At 37.0% G+C, this 18,991-nt stretch overlaps 2 protein-coding genes across 2 annotated transcripts; both read right to left on the reverse strand.

The window, feature by feature from the left end:
- Window positions 1-2,167: 2,167 nt before the first annotated feature.
- On the reverse strand, window positions 2,168-3,406 carry LOC127418513 (somatostatin-2-like). The gene is made up of 2 exons (XM_051659103.1): window positions 3,254-3,406; window positions 2,168-2,371 (listed from the first exon to the last, which is right to left on the reverse strand). The coding sequence occupies exons 1-2, from the start codon at window positions 3,404-3,406 to the stop codon at window positions 2,168-2,170; spliced, it is 357 nt and encodes a 118-aa protein (XP_051515063.1).
- A 3,862-nt stretch (window positions 3,407-7,268) lies between these two features.
- LOC127419161 (6-phosphogluconate dehydrogenase, decarboxylating) lies at window positions 7,269-18,468 on the reverse strand. The gene is made up of 13 exons (XM_051660335.1): window positions 18,323-18,468; window positions 17,840-17,915; window positions 17,547-17,726; window positions 17,400-17,465; window positions 17,181-17,299; window positions 16,957-17,026; window positions 16,197-16,331; window positions 15,781-15,970; window positions 12,417-12,547; window positions 10,414-10,547; window positions 9,993-10,092; window positions 8,272-8,394; window positions 7,269-7,735 (listed from the first exon to the last, which is right to left on the reverse strand). Exons 1-13 carry the CDS (start codon window positions 18,415-18,417, stop codon window positions 7,616-7,618), a joined length of 1,539 nt encoding a protein of 512 aa, XP_051516295.1. The 5' UTR covers window positions 18,418-18,468; the 3' UTR covers window positions 7,269-7,615.
- Window positions 18,469-18,991: the final 523 nt, after the last annotated feature.

Genomic DNA, 18,991 nt, shown 5'->3' on the forward strand with positions numbered 1-18,991 from the left:
TAACATTCATTCATTCAGTAGACAGCATTTGTTGCATAATGTTGATTACCACAAAAATTAAATTCCACTCATCCCTCTGTTTCTTTAAAAAAAAAAAATGGAGGTTACAGTGAGGCGCTTACATTGGAAGATAATGTGGCCAATTTTTGGAGGATTTAAAGGCAGAAATGTGAAGCTTGTAATTTTATTAAAGCACTTACATCAGTTCTTCTGTTAACACTCATGCATTATTGGAGGTGTAAAGTTGTTTCAATCGTCATTTTTACAACCGTTTTAGGGTTTGCTGTCATTACATCGTCATGGCAACGAAGTTGTAAAATTGGCTATAATTTTACACATAAAAGGTGTGATTTTATCACACTAAAATCATGTTTGCAAGCCTACTGTAAAAAAAACTAAATTGGCCCCTATTCACTTCCATTGTAAGTGCCTACTGATACAGATTTTTTTAAGAAAAGGAGGACAAGTCGAAGTTAATTTTTGTGGTAATCAATATTATGCCCTAAATGCTGTCAATTGAGATTAACTTGTATTGGACCTGGAATATTCCTTTAATGAGTGACAAGTGTTTGCTGATTTATTTATTTATTTATTTGTGAAGTTATTGGTCGTTGAGCCATTTCAAAGCCCTTATGATAGGGAAGCCTACAAGGTTAGCATAGATTAGCGTAAAGCAGCCGTTCCATAGATATTCTATGGCGCTACACTGGCGAGGAGACAAGAGGCTGTTCTTTTTGAATGGATGTCTATGGAGGAGATGCTTCACAACGCTGAGAAAACAGCTGTGAGGAAACCGCTTTTGTCAGTTCACGGCTTTCTCCATTAATTTGTGTTGGCCTGTTTCATGTGACGTCACTGTATGACCACGCTGCCATGTTTGTGACCAATATTCCTTAAACCTTCATTGTTCTGTGCTGCAAAAACCTTCTTCGAGTTAAAAGAAGCTCTTACATTCATACAGATGGGATCATCACAGTGGTTTTTAATTCTGTGACTAAATCACAGTAACTTGTAACTTCTGAATGAGATTTATTATTATTATTATTATTATTATCTGTCTTTTTGTATTGTTTGTGCACTGGAAGCTTCTGTCACCAAGACAAATTCCTTGTATGTGGAAGCATATTTGAGATTTGAAATCACATTCAGCCAGCTATGAAACACTGCATTTTTCATAATATAAGCCTTTAATTGTTGTACGTGTAATTCTGCTTAATTTTTAGATTTCAACTTAATAATTTGTGTTAAAATGTGTAGTTGATATGAAATTTCCAACAGCGACAACTCGTATTATTACACATGCAAGTTCATAACATTAAAGAAAATGACAATTGTACTTTTTAAAATTAATTTTTCACCCTACATTTTTAGAGGCTTAAATGGGATTAAAATAGTTGTAAACGTAATATAAAATAAAACATACCGTTTCACATCGTGTGTGTGTGTATGAATAGAGTGTCAACCCCTCTCCCCGTCCCGGTTTAATGCTCAAAAACTCTACTCACCTTAACAATAACACGATGGGTGAATGACACGAAAAGATTGCATAGTTGTCGTACAGAAGGGCAAACCGCAATCTTTGCTTAGTCGATCACTGTGCTCTGCTGCCCCCTATCGACGCAGAGATAGTTCAGTCGTCAAATTGTAAATGGACGCCAACACTGACTGGGTTTCCAGAGCGCGTTTCCTCCCAAGCAGTTTCATTGCTTTTTCTTTTTAAACCTTTAGGTGGCGCAAAAACTACACGTCATAGTTCTTACACGTCTTACTGCGGTTTGTTTGTTACAGGCCACAATGACATGGCATTACAGTGTTATTTACAATATTGAAAGCTTTGAAATTTGTATAAAATTATTGCATGTCAATCCTATAAGAGATTTGGAGAACTGTTATTACACCTTATTTTGTCAAACAGTTCAAAGTGGACACACAAAAAGGTCATGATTTTAGGGATTCATCTTAAACAATAACCTGTGACAGACTGTACAATACATACATTTGTTATAGTTAATTATTCATTCTAAAGTAATCAGACATAATTACAATACGAGAACTGCTGAAGCAAGGGGATGCTTATACATTTTTTGCAATGTATGGTTAAAAATTGGTTAACTGTAAAGGCGTGTATATTTAACAGACTCATCGGGGTTCTGTATGTTTTCCAATGTTAACTTGAGGAGAAGGTCTTCCAGAAGAAGAGTTTGCAAGGAGATTTGTCTTTAGGGACAGGCTGTCCAAAAACAGACCTCTCTCCCAGTTTGCCATTCAGCAGATCAGGGTCAAGATCTGCTAGTTCTTTACTAGTGAGATTCAACTCTTCCATATCTGTCATCATCATCTTCAACAAGTCCTTCTGGTCTTTGGTCAATATCTAGATGATAAAAGACATTTTGTAAGTTCTGTGGGCTTGAGTATTAGATCATGGTTATTGGTTTTGTATAGCATTACAACACTGCTGTATAATTATTTATAGCTAGTTAAAGGGATAGTTCACCCAAAATTTTAAATTCTCTCATCATTTAAACACCCTCGTGCCATCGCAGATGTGTATGACTTTTTGTCTTCTGCTGAACACAAAGATTTTTAGAAAATGATTCTCAGCTCTGATGGTCCTTTCACTGTAAGTGAATGGCGTACAGAGCTTTGAAGCTCCAAAAAGCACATAAAGGCATCATAAAAGTAATCCATACAACTCCAGTGGTTTAATCCATGTTGTCTTAAGCAATATTGTAGGTATGGGTGAGAAACAGATCAATATGAGTCTTTTTTTATTATAAAATACTGGTCTCCTTGACCAGTGGGTGGCAATATGCACAAAGAATGCAAATTGCCAAACACAACAGAAGAATGGAAAATGTGGAGAAAAAAGGTAGTAAAAAAATGACTTAAATATTGATCTGTTTTACACCCACACCAATCATATCACTTCAGAAGACATGGATTTAATTACTGGAGTCATTACTTTTATGGTGCCTTTGTGTGCTTTTTGGACCTTCAAAGTTCTGGCCACCATTCACGTTTGTGTTTTGCAGAAGAAAGAAAGTCATACACATCTGGGATGGCATGAGGGTGAGTAAATCATGAGAGAATTAAAATTTTTGGGTGAACTATCCCTTTAATTTGATCTCCCACTGAGCAACTACAGTCACATAAACCCTATCCAATTATAAAAATGTATTTATCTACCCTGATCAAAAAGTAGGAAAAACTGCCCCCATTTCTACAATCAAAGTCATTTGTAATGTAGACTCACCTCATTGGTGTGTGATAGCTTGTCCCGTACAGGTAAAGCCTCAGTGCTATCACTGTTCCACACAATGAGGAGCAGAGGAAACAGGCTCAGCAGCACCCGCATGATGAACATACTTCTCTCTACCACTACACAATTATCCCATCCAACTCCCATTGTCTTGTTTTATGGAGGTCACAATGCAGAAGAGACGAGGAAGGCTATCTTAATTAAGGTTATTGTTAATTAAGAGGACAATTTAGCAAGTTTCTTTCAAGTAGGCGAATTATAATTCTATGGAACAACGTGACATGCTTTCATGTGATTGTTTGATTGTGTTCTTATAAACTGTGTGTATATATATATATATATATATATATATATATATATATATATATATATATATTAAATAAAGTCACTAAAATTATACATACGTGTCTTTGCATGTAACCCACTGAAACAAAATTACATTAATTCATTATAATTCCTGTATGGAGTTTGTAGTATTCCAACAATAACCACCTCCAAACCCCCACAAAAATATTTGCTAAAGCAATACTTTAAAAGCTGAACAATTAAAAAAGAAAATCAGCACTGAGACATACATAAAGATGAAACATGCTTGAGGATATACATATACACAAGTTGCGATCTTTGGTATTTATCAGTGCAAATTGCAGCAACTCAGTATGGGACAGACTTCATCAGTAGCCTGACCACCCCTCCTTCCCCAGAGTGCAGCCTATGCATAATTCAAAAGAGGGTGTCCACTTCCTGTCCTGACTATGTGCTGAATCGCCCTGTTCACCATTATGACTCAGCATCATTCACCCGCATCTCTATCATTGTGCTATTATACGCTTCCTAGTCTAGTGCATCCTCCATACTGCATTAGAAATCATTAAGAACATGCTGTGTTCTCTCTGAAGTGGTTTGTAATGACTGAGATGTTCTTTTTCTGTGGAGTAATCAGGCCGTGGGCATATTTACACCCACCTCATTAACAATAGCAGCAACAAGATACTGATAAATTGGCTGAATAGGTCATGTGATTTGTTAATGCATTGATCCTTGGAATTCTGAATGATTTATAAATGTCAAGATGTTTTTCACATTTACAAACTGACATTACGGAAATGTCGACAGCTTGGATGTTGTAGTAGTTATTTATTCTCTAGTCTAGTTATGATCAGACATACTTTTTCTGTGACATTATTTAATAGAACAAGGCAAGGAATTACACTGAATTCTACCATTTAAATGAATATTCCAGGTTCAATACAAGTTAAGCTCAATCGACAGCATTTATGGCATAATACTGATTACCACAAAACAATTTTATTTAAAAATTGCGGTTACAGTAAGGCACTTACAGCAGAAGTGAATGGGGCCAGTCCATATACATTAAAATTGTTTCAAAAGTATAGCCTCAAGATGTAAACATTTTATATGTTACCATAATTTTACTGTGATAAAACTGCTTACTAATCTTACCAGTGTTAAGTTATATCCAATATTAAAACTTTGTTGGCATGATGGCGCAACAAAATTTTGTCACACTAAGATCATGTAGAACAGAGATGTTAACACGTATAATGTTTATGTCTTTTGGCTATACTTTTGAAACTGTGTATTTTAATGTTTATGGACTGGACCCATTCACTTCCATTGTAAGTGCCTCACAGTAACTGTAATTTTTTAATAAACGAGGGACAAGTTGATTTTTTTTTTTTTTTTAGGTAATCAATATTATGCCACAAGTGCTGTCAATTAAGCTTAACTTGCATTGAACTACAAACATTCCATTAAAACAAAAGATATTACAATTTACAGGTTACACATTACCCTGAAACTAACAGTGGTATACTGTATAACTGTGTAAATAACTTTGTCAATGGCTGCTCCAGTCGGAAGACTTCACAGAGTGAATATGTGACTTCATATGTGATAATACCCCCTTCTCTGTTCACCTCTTTTATCTTTGCAAGAGTTAGGATTGAATTAGATACAGATGCAGGTACAGTGTGACTAACCAACCAGATGTCACTCCTATAGGAATATATATATATATATATATTTTAATAACATTACACTTATATCAGGTATGGTTCAAAAACAAAGTTCTGTTCCAAATGCATCAAACACAGAAATGATCAAGATTGTTGTTTAAATTCAAAAAAGTGTTTTCTATACTTGTGCTACATAACTGCATATTTCAAGTGAAAAATACAGATTTTCATTTACCATAATATGCTGTAATATAAACCTGTACAGTCAAGGCTATTTACAATGTACTGTACTGTTTATTTAATAGACCATATTACTCAAAGTTCTTTGATTTAATGTTATAAATTGCCTTTTTGGAATATTTACACTGGTGGCCAAAAGTTTGAAATAATGTACAGATTTTGCTGTTTCGGAAGGATATTTGTACTTCAATTCACCAAAGTGGCATTCAACTGATCACAAAGTATAGTCAGGACATTACTGATGTAAAAAACAGCACCATCACTATTTGAAAAAAGTCATTTTTGATCAAATCTAGACAGACCCCATTTCCAGCAGCCATCACTCCAACACTTTATCCTTGAGTAATCATGCTAAATTGCTAATTTGGTACTATAAAATCACTTGCCATTATATCAAACACAGTTGAAAGCTAATTGGTTCATTAAATGAAGATTAACATTGTGTTTGTGTTTGTTTTTGAGTTGACACAGTATGCAATAGACTGGCATGTCTTAAGGTCAATATTAGGTCAAAAAAGAAACCGCTTTCTCAAGAAACTTGTCAGTCAATCATTGTTTTGAGGAATGAAGGTTATGCAGTGCTTGAAATTGGCATAAAACTGAAGATTTCACACAAAGGTGTACACTACAGTCTTCAAAGACAAAGGACAACTGGCTCTAACAAGGACAGAAAGAGATGTAGAAGGCCAGATGTACAACTAAACAAGAGGATAAGTACATCAGAGTCTCTAGTTTGAGAAATAGACGCCTCACATGTCCTCAGCTGACAGCTTCATTGAATTCTACCCGCTCAACACCAGTTTCATGTACAACAGTAAAGAGAAGACTCAGGGGTGCAGGCCTTATGGGAAGAATTGCAAAGAAAAAGCCACTTTTGAAACAGAAAAACAAAAAGAAATGGTTAGAGTGGGCAAAGAAACACAGACACTGGACAACAGATAATTGGAAAAGAGTGTTATGGATCTTAACCCCATTGAGCTTTTGTGGGATCAGCTAGACTGTAAGGTGCGTGAGAAGTGCCCGACAAGACAGCCACATCTATGGCAAGTGCTACAGGAAGCGTGGGGTGAAATGTCACCTGAGTATCTGGACAAACTGACAGCTAGAATGCCAAGGATCTGCAAAGCTGTCATTGCTGCACGTGGAGGATTTTTTTCAAATTGTAAAAGTAATTTTTCACGTTATTAATGTCCTGACTATACATTGTGATCAGTTGAATGCCACTTTGGTGAATAAAAGTACCAATTTCTTTCCATAGGAGCAAAATCTGCACATTATTCCAAACTTTTGGCCGCCAGTGTACATAATACAGAAGACATCATAAATTAGATGCTGATTACATGTTATGTAAGATTAGATTTGTATACTTGTGAAACTAAAGCCACATTCACACTAATCCATTTTAATTTCAAAACTCAGTTTTCAATTTCCTCACGTCTTTGTTCTCCAATTTATGCAGTAATGGAGAGCGTTTTCGGTAGAGGAAAACACCATTCTAGGGAGGATGAGAAGCTTAAATATAGCTAAATCAATGAGCTTTCAAACAAATTAGTGTGGACGTGGCCCAAGACATTGTAGGTCTCGTAAAATGTATGTTGTCTGGTATTGTATAGTTCTCAAAAGATTTGAGCCCATTACTAATGTAAACAAGCTTTCTGCCCTCAACTGGTGAAAAATGAATAAACAGGTAACACATCAAGTGTTTACCATTAAAAATTCCAGTGCAAAAAATAGCAAAAGTAAATCCTGTTTGCTGTAGATAGGAGGTGAATGAAGAGGACAAAAGCTAATTAAAAAGGGATTGAAATCTTTATTTAGCCAGATGCAGTGCAATGGTTAACCATAATCCAGGGTTAATGCCGTGAACTCTGGGGCAAAACATGACTGGAGAGCCAAGCCAACAGCAGGAATAATCTCAGAAACAACACTCACTCAAAAATTTTGTATTGCGACAGAGGACCTTAAAACTACAAGAAACAACTTACAAACAGAGTACACACTATGATTATTTTAAATATAAATGTAACACTCTTTAGTAAATAACTCTATGACTTCAGAAGGAATGTGTTCAGCTGCTCTGGACCTATATCTTGTGGAGATGGTTTTCTCTGCTGTTTAGTCTAACAGGACTCTTGTTTTAGGCATTATAGGATGATGATGACACTTTTCCTCCATGGCCTGTCCAGTTAGTGTGGATGAAATGGCCAGGGTTTGATAGAAGCTCATAAGTGTGGGCACCAAAGTAGTCCCTCTGTGCCTGAACAAGTAATACAATATTAGAAGAGATATTAGCTTATCATAACTAAAGACGAAACAGCTTAGTCTGTAGAGAAAATTACTGGGTGGGAAACAATCCTTGAACATAAATATAAACATTGACACAAATGTATGGATCAAGTTTTATGATGCATCATTTCTGAAAATTGAAAGTAAATAATTGTCAAAAAATATGTATGCAACATGCACATCCAATATAAAAACAATACAGTCCCCACCCCCAACAAAGTTGCCATACCATTCCTCCCAAAATACCAAAATTTATCACACCAGAAAAGGACAAGTTTCAAACAAAATGAAGAGTTGAAACCTTGCTCAAAATGTCACTTTTACCTTGCAACATTGTGCAAACTAACACACAACCAAAGTCCTTAAGGTCCTCCCCTGACTGCTATAGTCCCGTCTATAACCATAGATGACCCAGAGTAATCCCTGTATATGCCATATGGCCAGCAGAGCTGTTGAGTTTTATAGAGAGAGAGGTTTATTTGTGTTAAGTTGTATAGAGAGGCTTACCTGCAGCAGGTTGGCTGGGAGCATCTCATGTCTGTAGCCGTCATAGAATGACAGTGCGGTGGTGAAAGATGGCATTGGGATTCCCTGCTGTACACCTGTACTTACTACCCTACGCCAGGAGTCCTACAAAACACAAAAGTTACTTACATGATACCATTCAAAACTAATTCTAAACACACTGTTCACAGTGGCTTTACTAACAAATCTTTAGATTAGTTTGTGCTTGAGAAAGTTTCATTTATATACGAGTTTGCCCTTGTTATTGTATGCAGTAATGCATATACTGTATGATTATACCCAATACACTAAATGAATGAATGGTGCAGTGGCGATTGTTTTAAGATTACACTGGAAGCCCAGCTTCCCCTAAAATTACATAAAAAAATGCAGCAATGACAAGGTTTCTATTTATGCACAAATAATCTACAAAAATGAATATCACATATTTTAGCAAATAAAAGTAACGCAATCTGCTTTTTCCGACATGAATACGAATGGCCCATAGAACGATAAGAAGTTGTGATTCAATGGGAGTCTTAAAATGTTTGTCTAAAGAAATTGTGTGGCTGTATTCACATATATACTGCAAGTATACACATTATATACAGTATATACTGTACAATACAGTGCAAAAGTCTCAAGCACATTATATTTTTCACAAAAACATTTGTCTTAAAACAGTAATTTTATATATTCTACTTTTAGTGTATCAGTAGGAAATAAACATTTTAAATTTCAATATTCTCTTTGCAAATACAGTTGAACAGAAGAACAAAGAGCCCTTCAACAGATGGTATGGCCCCACAGAGCCCGGATCTCAACATAATTGAGTCAGTCTGGAAGTACATGAAGAGACAGAAGCAATTGAGACAGCCTAAACATATAGAAGAACTGTGGTGAATTCTCCAAGATTCTTGGAACATCCTATCTGCCAACAACCAAGGAAAACTGTGTCCAGGTGTACCTAGGAGAATTGGTGCTGTTTAAACACCAAATATTTATTTAGCTTTTTTTTTTAATTTATTTTTTTTATGTTTGCTGGTCTTTGTATGACGTTAATTAATACAATTAAAATTATTTATGGCATTATCCTCAACATGCAACATTTTTCACACGTGCCTAAAACGTTTGCACTGTACTGTGTGTGTAATAATATATATATATATATATATATATATATATATATATATATATATATATATATATATACTGTACATACACACTTAACCCTGACATTTCAAGGCATAAAAAAACACTATTTTAAAATTCCCTGATATTTTCAGGTTTTCATGATCGTAGTAACCCTGTATTTATTCAATATGAACACTCACACACACTCACGCTCACTCACGCACACTCACGCACACTCCCTCCCTCACTCACTCACTCCCTCCCTCACTCACACTCACTACACTCACACTCACACTCACACTCACACTCACACTCACTCACACTCACTCACTCACTCCACTCACACTCACTCACACTCACTCACTCACATACACTCACTCACTCACACTCACTCACACTCACACTCACACTCACACACTCACTCACTCACTCACTCACTCACTCACTCACTCACTCACTCACTCACTCACTCACTCACTCACTCCCTCACTCACTCACTCACTCACTCACTCACTCACTCCCTCACACACACTGATGCCATTAGTGCTCTTCAATTCACAGAGTTGTCACTCTTGGCTCACTTCCTGTACCTGACACTCCTGTACAGCGTTACTGAAAAAGTTATCCAGCAGCAAACTCTGCAGCTCTGAATCCCGGTCAAATGCTTCCTTGATCTTCCCCAAGAAAACACTGTGAAGGAAAGAGTCATGCCCATTATTCACAGATATTGAAACGAACCTACAGTTATGAGGCAACACAATCTGCAATGGTCAAACCCAAACTGTTTCCTCATTTCTGTGAATCTGGGATTTTTACATGAAACATTTTCACCACTTCCTAGTGTTTACAAGGTTGCAACATTCACTGGGTGGAGAAATTGTGAAGTCTCATATAACTTCATTGTAATACAGCAAACACAGTCTATCCTGATAAGCAATAAGGGTTATCTTGAATAAAGCATACATGATTCTTATGCAATCGTTTAAATCAGTCTGAGCACAGATTGCTCACCTGCGAATGATGCAGCCTCCTCTCCACATCAGGGCAATAGCACCATAGTTCAGAAACCAGCCGAACTCTTTAGCAGCTTGCCGAAGCAGCATGAAGCCTTGAGCATATGAAATTATTTTTGAGGCGTACAAAGCCTGAAAAAGAAAACAATTAAAATAGAGAAACTGAAAGATCTGGTCTGAGTTCACATCAAGTTAAAACAACACTATCATAATAATACACTTTTTAAATAACTTATTATTAACTAACATTATACAATGCTAAGCAGATCATAAGTGAATGTACATTCAAATATGAATGTGTAATACAATTTAAGGAATATTCCAGGTCAGTCCATAAACGTTCAGGGATTTTGGATTTACCTGCGTTACAGCATCATAAAAACAAAGTTGCAGTATTGTATATAACGTTACACAAATAAGATTAGGAAGCAATTTTTTTCACACTAAAATCATGTTAACATATAAAATGTTTACATCTTGTGGCTATACTTTTGATACAGTGTTTATTTTAGCATTTATAGACTGGCCCCATTCACTTCCATTGCAAGTGCCTTCCTGTAAATGTCTTTTTTTTTTTTTTTTTTTTTTAATAAACAAGTTACGAGTTGAAATTGTGCCACAAATGGTGTCGATTGTAACTTGTATTGAACCTGGAACCTTACAAAAAAGTTCAAAACATTTTGTCACACTCAGTGACCACTTTATTAGGTGCACCTGTACACTTACTTATTCATGCGCACATGCACAGTCTCACCAAAACCGGACAGTTAAAGACTGGAAAAACATAACCTTGTCTGATGAATCTCGATTTCTGCTGAGGCACACAGATGGTAGGCCCACTGCAGCCTCAGTTTTCTGTTCTTTTTTTTTTTCCTCCCCTTTTACTCCCCAATTTGGAAAGCCCAATTCCCAATGCACTCTAAGCCCACGAAGTGGCGGAGGACGACTCTCAGTTGCCTCCGTGTCTGAGTCCGTCAACCCGCGCATCTTATCACGTGGCTTGTTGAGCGTGTTCCCGCAGAGACATAGTGCGAGTGGAGGCTTCACGCCATCCACTGCGGCATCCACGCACAAATCACCATGTGCCCCACCGAGAGCGAACCACATTATAGCGACCACGAAGAGGTTAACCCATGTGACTCTACCCTCCCTAGCAACCGGGTCAATTTGGTTGCTTATGAGACCTGCCTGGAGTCACTCAGCCACCCCTGGGATTCGAACTCGCGAATTCCAGGGGTGGTAGTCAGCGTCCTTACTCACTGAGATACCCAGGCCCCCCAGTTTTCTGTTCTTGGCTGACAGAGTTCACCTCAAGGTTTGGCATGTTGTGCATTCTGAGATGCTATTCTGCTCACTACAATTGTACAGAGTGGTTATCTGAGTTACCGTAGCCTCTCTGTCAGCTCAAACCAGTCTGGCCATTCTACTGTTGACCTCTCTCATCAACAAGGCATTTCTGTCCACAGAACTGCCACTCACTGGATGTTTTTTGTTTTTGGCACCATTCAGAGTAAATTCTAGAGACTGTTCTGCTTGAAAATCCCAGGAGATCAGCAGTTACAGAAATACTCAAACCAGTCGGTCTGGCACCAACAATCTTGCTGTGGTCAAAATCACTGAGATAATTTTTTCCTCCAATTCTGATGTTGATGTGATTATTAACTGAAACTCCTGACCCGTATCTGCATGATTTTATGCATTGCAATGTTGAGACATGATTGGCTGATTAGATAAATCACATGAATTAGTAGGTGTACAGTGTACCAAATAAAGTGGTCACTGAGTGTATATTTTGTACTGTAAAACAGTACTGCCAAGGACCCCCCAGATATGTCCCCCTTCCTAAAATATAAAATAAAGAATTTTACTGTGTGAGAAAAACAATTATAGGCTTTTTAACGTGAGTTTAGTTAAAAGCAAGTACTGCAATGACGATAATGAACATAAAACCTATACATAGTGTAGATACATAGTATTTATATTTAACAGAGTTTGTCACACCTTTCTAATATCTTCAAGGAACTGTGCTTTGTTTCCAGTGAACTTGGCACCCTGGGGGCCGGTGAGGCTCTTACTGGCCTGAACCCTCTCATCCTTCAGAGATGAGAGACATCTGGCAAAGACAGCCTCCCCTAAGAGTGTCACACACAAAAACAATGATCTCCAATTAGACTCTGCATCTCTGGTCTGATAATGAGATTAGAATCAATGTGTGACCATGTCAGATAGCCAATGAGGAAACATATAAACATCAAATTGTTTAAGAATGACAAGCCCTACACACTACACAGAACATCCTGATCCTATTCACAAATTAGATAAAAAATACTACAATAAAGAAGAGGTCTGGGTCATATTTCACACCAAAATACAAAGAAATTATTGTAATAATAAAAATAATCCATTTTTATGTATATTACTTTACATAAAGAAAATGAAACATTTTCAGTATTTTTGCATTGTTGCATGTTCCATGGCAGTTAAACAACCCTCCCCCCATTCTCAGTACTGTAATGCAAATAATAATACCATAAAAAATACTGATCTTTTCATTTAAATCAATACAATAATTTAACTTAAGCTCATTTAAATGTTCTTCATTGCCACAAAATGTCACATTGTTCTTTATGTAAATAATACTTTATTTTTTCTTTAAAAAAACAAAACAAAAACATAACCTGGATATTTATTGGTGAGATTCACCCAAGATTGTTTAGAGAGCAAACTTCTCACACAAACGTGCACTTAATATTAATAAGCATAGCTTACCACATATACACACTGAAAAGGCAAAGGAAAAACCTCAGCTCAGCATGACTTTGTAATATATTATCACTCAACTCAAGGCCAACAGTTCTGTGAAGAGTGCAGTGGAAGTAGGAAAAAAAGAAAGGAGTAGAAAACAGCCAGTCATGGTGAACTTAGCACTAGGCCTATGATGGAATGCAGCCTATTGAGAGAAAGAATCATCTCTCTTTAACCATACAAATCATATCTGCTCAATCTCTCTCTCATGGTTCAACACATCACAAACAGCCTTTTGTTGGGTGCACACACTCACTTAGGCCTGACTGAGGGGAGAATTCACAGTTTGACACTTAATATACAAGCCTATTAGTCTACTAGTGGTGAATAGATACAGGTTTTTCCAATAGCTGAATAAGCGAGTGCAGGGTGGCAGATGGCCGATATAATACAGATATATTATAAATAATTCAACGTAATGGTGCCAAGAGACGTACATAAAAATTGGTTAAATTAAATGAGCATCTCTGTTACACAATATTTACTCAAAATACACAAGAACATTTAAAAACAGAAATTGTTTTTATCCATTGACATGGCAGTCGGTATCTGACACAAAAGGGAATTAATACTTTTGTTAATCCACCAATTAGGAATGTTTATCGGCCGATGTCATTATTCTCAAAATGGACAAATATCAGCAAATTTATCAGCCTGGCCGATATATCGGTCTATCTTACAGTACGTTTACATGCACTTTAAAAGCTGGAATTAGGTAACACTTCTGTTAATCCACCAACTACGAATGGTTATCGGCTGATATCAATAATCTCAAAATGGACAAATATTGGCCTGGCTGATATTTAAGGGATAATATACAGTCAGCTGGTTGTTATGGCAAAATAAAGCCTGACAGGGTGATCAGGACTTGTATCACCTTGAAGTGTTTTTTTTTTTTTTTTTGCATTAACAACCGGCTGACTGTACATTATCCCGCTTATTACATGGCTACTAACCAAGTAAATAAAATTCATGAACATACAATATTGATTTGCACTGAAATTATGCAATTGTGTGAAAAGAAAGAAAATCGATGAACAGCTGAAATCCACCTCCAGTTTGCGTCAGAGTTCTGTTTGTGTTTATTCTGTGCAAATGACTGCCTGACTCCTCATTATCCAGCCTATTACAAGACTACTAACCAAATAAATACATGGACATTTAATATTGATTTGCATTGAAATTATATAATTATGTGAGAGAGAGAAAAAAAATCCCTGAACAGCTAAATTCCACCTCTGGTTTACATTTATTTAAATTTAAATTATTGTATTAGCTTACTTGTAGAGATTGCAGAGTGATCCGAAAAGCAAGAAATAGGATTCGCAAATTCACAATACCTGGATGAGTGGTCTGATAAGTCTTAATCCTCGGATGTGCGGTTGTTACTCAAGAGATATCAGACCGCTAGATGGCGCAATTGACCAATCAGAATAGAGTATTCCAGAGAGCTGTGTAATAAATCATTTATCATACAGTAAGTTCACACGCACAAATATCATGTAAATGCTTTAGTCGGACTGAATTTGCAGTTTCGCACCATTCTGATTTTTAAGTAGGACTAACAGACCTAGATAATGTGATTGTAGCTCAACTTTGTCCAGCATGTATACACGTTAATTAGCAACTGGCCTCTGCATTCTGCTAATGCTTTGAAAGACAGATATGATGCACAACATGCATTACAGGCACTTTTTTAGCTGACATCCTACCTTAAAATATTCGATTGCGCATTGAATCACGAATACTTGGACAGACAGATGAAGACTATAGCTCGATTATGCAAAAACCTGCTGTAGCTTGATTAAAACTGTGCATGTAAACATACTGATAGCGGTTCTCTAACGTTTATTGGCTGATGGAAAAAAATTAATTAAATAGTTGACAAAGAGCACCAACATTGAACTTATTGACCAAGTTAACATTGCTAACATTAATGAATGTCTGTTGTCTTGCTTCAATAACATAACTTACTGTACTTGTACATAAGGCTCATTTAGGTTCATTAACTAAAAGTAGCAGTCTAATTTAATTTAAATAAAATAAGTAGAAAACAGCACTCTAGCAAAATTATGGATCAGTGGCTCAAAACAAAATTGGTGAAAAGGACATTGAATTTGGGGTGTATGGTGGTCCACATCCACAATTTGTTTTAATGTTAAATTACTCTGCCACTTGAAGAAGTTTAAGAACCACTGGACTAGCACTATATACTACTATACTGAAATTCCAACACTGTTAAAAGGTGGCCTGACGTTTTTTGAAAATCAATAGGTTCTATTCTTCTTTTGAAAGATGTGTTGATAGCACAACACTACTGTCCTAAGGTAACATTGACAGTGGCTAAGTTTATAAACCACAAGCTGTCAAAAGCCACAGCACAGGAGAGAACAAAAAATCCCACTTATGTCACATCAGACTAAGAGTTGAACAAGCAAAGCCGTCAAGCTGCTTATGAAGACACTTCATTCAAAACCAGTCACGCTCTCCCGCTATCTGTGTAAACTGAAACAAGTCAAACACACCCATACCGGAGTAATTACACAAGCCTCTGTCTTACCGATCAATGTGACAGGTGTGCCGTATTCCAAAGCGGATATGGCCGTCCATTTCCCTGTGCCTTTCTGCCCCGCACTGTCTCTGATTTTAGGCAGCAGGTGAGAGCCGTCTGTGTCCTTGAACTTCAGGATATTTGCAGTGATCTCAATGAGAAAAGAGTCCAGCTCTGTCTTATTCCACTGATCGAAGGCCTGAAGAAAAACCAGACAGAAATTTAGTCTTAAGGGGAAGCAGACTATAACAATCCTTTAGAAGCGACAGGGTGAGGTGGATTTCATAATACAAAAGAAACAAGGAAGAAGGAAATTAGATGCTGCAAGACAACACAGAGGGGAATTAAAGAATTACAACATTAGGGACCCAAAGGGTGTCATACATTATAGTAAGACTAAATAATGTAGGAAGTTGGTGTCTAACCTGTGCCATTTCATCATGGTCCATACACAGCACATCCTTCATCAGATGATAAGCCTCACAGATCAGCTGCATGTCACCATACTCAATACCGTTATGAACCATCTTAACAAAGTGTCCTGCTCCTTCATCTCCGACCTACAAGAATATCAGAAGACACAGGGTTTGGAAAAGTGCATTTACAGTGTATATTGGTAGCTGATGCATAGGAGCCATCCATATCAAACATGCATTTGCACTGTTTTTCAATTGTTTAACATAAGCTTGATGGACATATTTGATCATTGTACAGCATCTCGCGTAGAAGTGCCACGTTTTTAAGATGTGTCATGTTAAAAGTCATCTTTTAAAATCTCTCTCGAAACGCCTGCGTTCTGTTTCATTTGTTACACTCCTTCTAGCTTTTTAAGACGCATTCGGTGAGAATGGCCCGACCCGATGTGTCCAAAAATGTATTATTCTATTTTTATTAAGATTTTAACTTAAAATTTAGATGAATGTACAAAGAAAAGTGTATATTTTAGGTCACCATCTGTTTTCACCATTCAATTTTTTTTTATTTTAAATGGTCCTGCGGTGACAAATAAATAAATATTTAACAATTCCATTTAGTTTCTCAATTATTATGAGGTCATAAAGTTAAATGCATCATAATAAAAAAAAAGTGTTAAAATAGTTTTATATGTAGAACAGCATGTCACACTGCAGAACATGTTAACTAGCAATAGAAATGAATAAATATTTAATGATAACTAACACTCACCCAGTCACAGCAGGGCTCCCCTGTGCCAACTTTGGCAGCAATACTCTGAAAAATCTCTTTAATGTGTGGCCTTTGGGAATAAGATAAAAATTAGATGCCATAAGTGACAGCCAGTGTGTGAAACATATATTTAAACATAATTGACTGATGTGTGTGTGTGTGTGGCCTATATATACAAACTATACAAGTCACTGTATAGCTCATTAATGCAAGTTAGTCCTCACCAGGCCTCCTTTTGTCCACCTGGCATTAATGAGGGTCCATATCGAGCCCCTTCCTCTCCTCCACTCACTCCACTCCCCACAAACAGCAGATTTTTCTCCTTCAGGCTCTTACAACGTCTCTGCATGCGATGAGCACATAATGAATATTTAGATCAAATATTAAAGCACCTCATCTGATCACAAGCTCTTACATGTATGGGTTTAGGTTGCTGGACTCACTGTTGTATCTCTGTACTCTGAATTTCCACCATCAATGATGATGTCACCAGGCTCAAGAAGAGGAACCTACAATATTATGAGGGGAAAAAGTTAATTATTTGATCACTTTGATCTGTTGAAACATGGTGACTGGTGGCATTAACCAACCAGTTTGTTGATGAAGTCATCGACAGCCTGTCCTGCTTTGACGAGGAGGATGATGCGGCGAGGTTTCTTGAGTTTAGACACCATATCTTCGAGGGACTCGGCCCCGATAACATTAGTGCCTTTAGCTTCATTCTGTAAAAAGTCATGCACCTTGGACACAGTCCTGTTGTACGCACAGACCTGAGGAATGACAACATTGATAACATTTTAAACATGAAGAGCAACATCAGAATAGGTTATGCAGAAAATAAGGATCTTGAAAATGGAGATATTAATCTGCACAGGTGATTTACCACAAATCCATGGTCATTCATGTTCAAGATCAGATTCTGGCCCATCACAGCCAAACCAATCAGAGCAATATCCGCTCTATTAAGTCAAGAAAGGACACACACACACACACACACACACACACACACACACACACACACACACACACACACACACACACACACACACACACACACACATATGTATAAAAGGAACATGCTGTTGACCTTACTGAAATCTGTGTATGAGACAAGTCAGTCTGGCTACATGACCTAGACATGATTTCAACACACCCTATCACGTGTACCTCAGTATGAACAGAAAGTGCCCAATAAAACAGGCTTGATATTACATAGAAAATAGTCTTTATAGAAATGGTGCTGTTAATGTAAAATAAACTTAAAGTGATCACATTAGAGTTTTAATAATAATAATAATATACACAGTCGAAGGTACTCCAGAAATATGTCACTATCAAGCATGTTAAACGCAAAACTCATACTTACTGAGCCATGTTTGAAGGCTGATTCCGTCTTAAAATGACAGTTTCGATAAGGGTTTTAGCTACTCCTACTGCACCGTTTCTGCTGAACTTCCTCATTCACGACCTAATCAACTCCCAGTGAACACGCCTGACAGATGACAGTAGCCGTTACATCAATCTTGCCTCACTCTGTGATTGGCGGAGACTCCCTGAGCAGAGATTGGAGGCTTTTCATTGGTTATCTGATTCCGTCCCTCTCCCCGGCTGTTCCACGCCCACTGTGTCAGGTGTATGGCAAGCCGTTTTAACATGTATTCGTTTTAAACTTTGGACTAGTCTTTAAAGACTTAAAGAAATCAAAGTTAAAGTTTTGCTAGTTTCGGTCCATATCTACTAGCTTTAAGGTTATCTATTCTAGTGTATTTCTAAACGTTGACAAAATTCGTTTTCAGAAGATATGAGTATTTAAAATCTACAGTCTCTCTCTCTCTCTTCCGGCTGAACAGATCTGGGCAAAATCATAACATCGCATAGGCCACGTACACACTACAAAGTTTCGGGAGTGACAACTGCATTTAAATGTGGGAGTAAATCCCCTACATTTTCATTCCATATGTGTATAGAATACAGGATTGACTCCAGCAATTGTGATAACTGACAAGTGATTACCATAGCAACGCTGCAGCATCTT

This window comes from Myxocyprinus asiaticus, chromosome 28 (assembly GCF_019703515.2).
Source record: "Myxocyprinus asiaticus isolate MX2 ecotype Aquarium Trade chromosome 28, UBuf_Myxa_2, whole genome shotgun sequence".
NCBI classification, from domain to species: domain Eukaryota; kingdom Metazoa; phylum Chordata; class Actinopteri; order Cypriniformes; family Catostomidae; genus Myxocyprinus; species Myxocyprinus asiaticus.

Excerpts from the sequence above, each read along its gene's own strand:
- LOC127418513 (XM_051659103.1), bottom strand. The coding sequence starts at position 3,406 with ATGGGAGTTGGATGGGATAATTGTGTAGTGGTAGAGAGAAGTATGTTC. Across the intron at positions 2,372-3,253 it reads AGCTATCACACACCAATGAG|ATATTGACCAAAGACCAGAA; the intron begins GTGAGTCTACAT and ends TTTATCATCTAG.
- LOC127419161 (XM_051660335.1), bottom strand. The coding sequence starts at position 18,417 with ATGAGGAAGTTCAGCAGAAACGGTGCAGTAGGAGTAGCTAAAACCCTT. Across the intron at positions 17,727-17,839 it reads TGAATGACCATGGATTTGTG|GTCTGTGCGTACAACAGGAC; the intron begins GTAAATCACCTG and ends GTCATTCCTCAG. Across the intron at positions 17,027-17,180 it reads GGTGGACAAAAGGAGGCCTG|GCCACACATTAAAGAGATTT; the intron begins GTGAGGACTAAC and ends TTATTCCCAAAG.